Here is a 3033-nt window from a genome sequence, read left to right on the forward strand (position 1 = left end):
TAGAATCACTAGAACTCTCCGTTCACCTTCTAGAATCACTAGAACTCTCCGTTCACCTTCTAGCATCACTAGAACTCTCCGTTCACCTTCTAGGATCACTAGAACTCTCCGTTTACCTTCTAGAATCACTAGAACTCACCGTTTACCCCCTAAAATCTCTAGAACTCTCTGTTCACCATTACCAGGAAGCGGCGGGAAATACCAGGAAGCGTGCACCTATGGGTCAGCAGGTACCTGAGGAAGATCAGCTGCTGACGTCACTCTGCTGCCCAACCCCCAGCCCCACCCCCCACCCCCCCGACGCTCAGAAGGCTTTTTCATTTATGGAGTTATGGACAGTATTCTGCTGGCAGACCAGGGAAATGAAAAAGCAATGTCTGCTGTGTTTTCTCTTTGATTACGGCATAAATGAGCAGCCTTAAAGAAGAAAATACAAACAGGATGATTGATTACTAATTTCATTTATGAGCCAAATAATGCAGCCACATTCTAAAAATGAAAAAGCATTTCTGGAAAGAAGAGGAGACTGAATGACCAGATGGATGATAAACACTTTTAATTGAGTGATTTTATTAATCTTTGGAAATAGGAGAGACACATTCCTGGATTTATGCTTGATATTTTCTGCTGTTTAAATATTAATAAATATCTAACAATAGATAAAAGCATCACTGTCTCCGTTTCCTGGTTTCATTTTAATATGTTTTTATTTTAATCTACAAGCTGGGAATAAGCCCAGGTTAGATTTAGAGACCTTATCCTAGCTTAATGTGAAATGGAGCGTCATCGATGGTTCCCTCAGCAGCTTCCTGAAACCTGTCAGTTTGTTCTAAACGTTTCAGCCATCTGTCTGCAGGTGGTGGATGTGCGGCTGGTGTCGGTGTTCGATGCCCGCGAGCTGGAGCTGGTGATCGCAGGAACGGCAGAGATCGACCTGGCAGACTGGAGGAGCAACACGGAGTACAGAGGAGGTAGAAGGAGCCGGGGGGGTGTGGGGGGTCTATGGAGGGTCCAGGCCGGATCCGTTTGGCTATCAGGCGTCGCTAACAAACCTAACCAAGGTTGCAGCCGAGTCGCTCTAAATGTTCCTTCAGGCCAAATGAAGGATTATCATCTGTAATCCCATCAAACTGTCATTTTCTCCATAAGGAGCTCCATGAATTTCCCCCAGAGGCCGAAGCGTTTAGCAGGAAGGTTGCAGTCAGAGGAGGCGGCGGGCCATGGCTCACAGTCAGCCTCTTTTAATAGACCAATCGACTGAGACGCTAAACGGCTCCGGCCATGAAACATTAAACAGGAGGAGGAGGAGGAGGAGGAGGAGGAGGAGGAAGGCCTTCTTTTCTTCTGAGTCATGCACCTTCCTCATCTCTATGCCCTCAGGTTACCATGACAACCACATAGTGATTCGCTGGTTCTGGGCGGCTGTGGAGAGATTCAACAACGAGCAGAGGCTGCGGCTGCTGCAGGTAGGACATGTGGGCTGAGCGGTGCTGCCCTCTAGTGGCAGAGGAGCAGCGCTGTGATGCAGCAAATCGCTTCCTGCCAGAAATGTCCAGTTGCATTACGATCCAGACAGTTTGGATCCCTGAACCGGGTCAGCGTAGATAACGTAGAACCTGCTCTAACAATGAATGGCTGTCTGAACCACAGGAAGTGCTCCAAGGTTCTCCCGCTCTTCTGTCTCTTGCAGTTTGTGACGGGAACCTCAAGTATTCCCTACGAAGGTTTCGCTTCCTTACGAGGAAGTAATGGACCGCGCAGATTCTGCGTGGAAAAGTGGGGAAAGATCACGTCCTTACCCAGGTGAGATGATGTTAGTGGAGAGAGGAGCAGTTCACCAGGAGCTGCTATAGCGTAGCTTAGCTAAAGGTATAAACACAGGCATCGATTTCAGGAAGTAAAGTGTCCCTTTGAGGAGGCCCAGACTGGAGCCCTGAGGAACCTCATCAGTTCAGATGATAGAGTTGGTTGAAAGAAGTGTCCTAGAAACGCCCCATGTAGAGCAGCAGTGGTTATCTAGAACAAGCTTTGCTGATCTCCTGATGTTCCTCCTCAGGGCTCACACCTGCTTCAATCGTCTGGACCTGCCGCCGTACCCATCCTTCTCCATGCTCTATGAGAAGCTGCTGACCGCCGTGGAGGAGACCAGCACCTTCGGCCTGGAGTGACCTCCGCCACAGATCAACCGTGAGACAGCTGACCTGCTGCTTCCTCCTCCTCCAGCTCCTCATCCTCAGCAGCCGCCGAGTCAGCAGAACCTCTGAGGACGTTTTCATTTGGACCTGTTGTCACTGAGCCACGTGTTCTTTACCTCATCCAGCCTGCACCCCCCCCTCCCCTCTGGACCTTCAAACTGTGCTGGGAGATGAGGACCACGTCTAGATGCCCTGGGCCTAACTGGACCGGCACCACATCAGCTCCCTCCTCTTCTTCCTGACGATGCGATCACTTCCTGCTCAGAGAAGCAGGATTCAGGTGTGTGAGTCGAACCGCTGGGATCTGAAGGACTCCAGCTGATGAAGCAGAGCAGCAGAACCTTTCAGGGAGGTTCATCTGAGGAGGACCAAGATACCTTTCTATAGGTGGGGGTGGTCAGGAAAAGGTGGGTCAGTGAAGAGGCTGTAGTGAGTTTGTTCCAGGACGGTGGTTTTCACCCGTCCAGCAGAACGTAGGACAGGTGTCTCACCTCCCACTGGACACTCTGTCTTTCACAGATCTGCTTGCTTCCACCCAGGGAGCTGGTTACATCCGTCCTCTGACCACAGAACCTGAGGGGGTCTCAGGATGCAGAGACACATTTTGGTCCCTGTCCCAGTCCTTCCAGTTCTCCCAGTCAAACAATGCATGCTGGTTCTGTTGGTTTCGGGCTCTGTGAGCTCCGCCAGCAGACACCTCTAGGTGGCGCCGTGTTATAGCTCAATATTGCATGCAGAAATAGTCCTGCTAGATTTGTGCATGAGGACACTTCATCCGGACATGGTGCTGAGTGCGCCGCTGGAGACGGTACCTGGAGGTGTAGCAAGGAGAGGGTAC

The 3033-nt window shown here is 50.7% G+C and overlaps 1 protein-coding gene across 1 annotated transcript in view; it reads left to right on the plus strand.

Moving 5' to 3' along the window:
* LOC107099046 (E3 ubiquitin-protein ligase HECW2-like) overlaps positions 1–3027 on the plus strand; it is a 33317-nt gene extending 30290 nt beyond the window's left edge. The window contains 4 exon segments of the mRNA XM_015396981.1: positions 857–971; positions 1381–1466; positions 1691–1803; positions 2057–3027. Of these exon segments, the coding sequence (XP_015252467.1) occupies positions 857–971; positions 1381–1466; positions 1691–1803; positions 2057–2168 (426 nt within the window). The 3' untranslated portion in view covers positions 2169–3027.
* Positions 3028–3033: the final 6 nt, after the last annotated feature.

This window comes from Cyprinodon variegatus, unplaced genomic scaffold (genome assembly GCF_000732505.1).
Source record: "Cyprinodon variegatus isolate N-32 unplaced genomic scaffold, C_variegatus-1.0 Scaffold834, whole genome shotgun sequence".
Taxonomy (NCBI): Eukaryota; Metazoa; Chordata; class Actinopteri; order Cyprinodontiformes; family Cyprinodontidae; genus Cyprinodon; species Cyprinodon variegatus.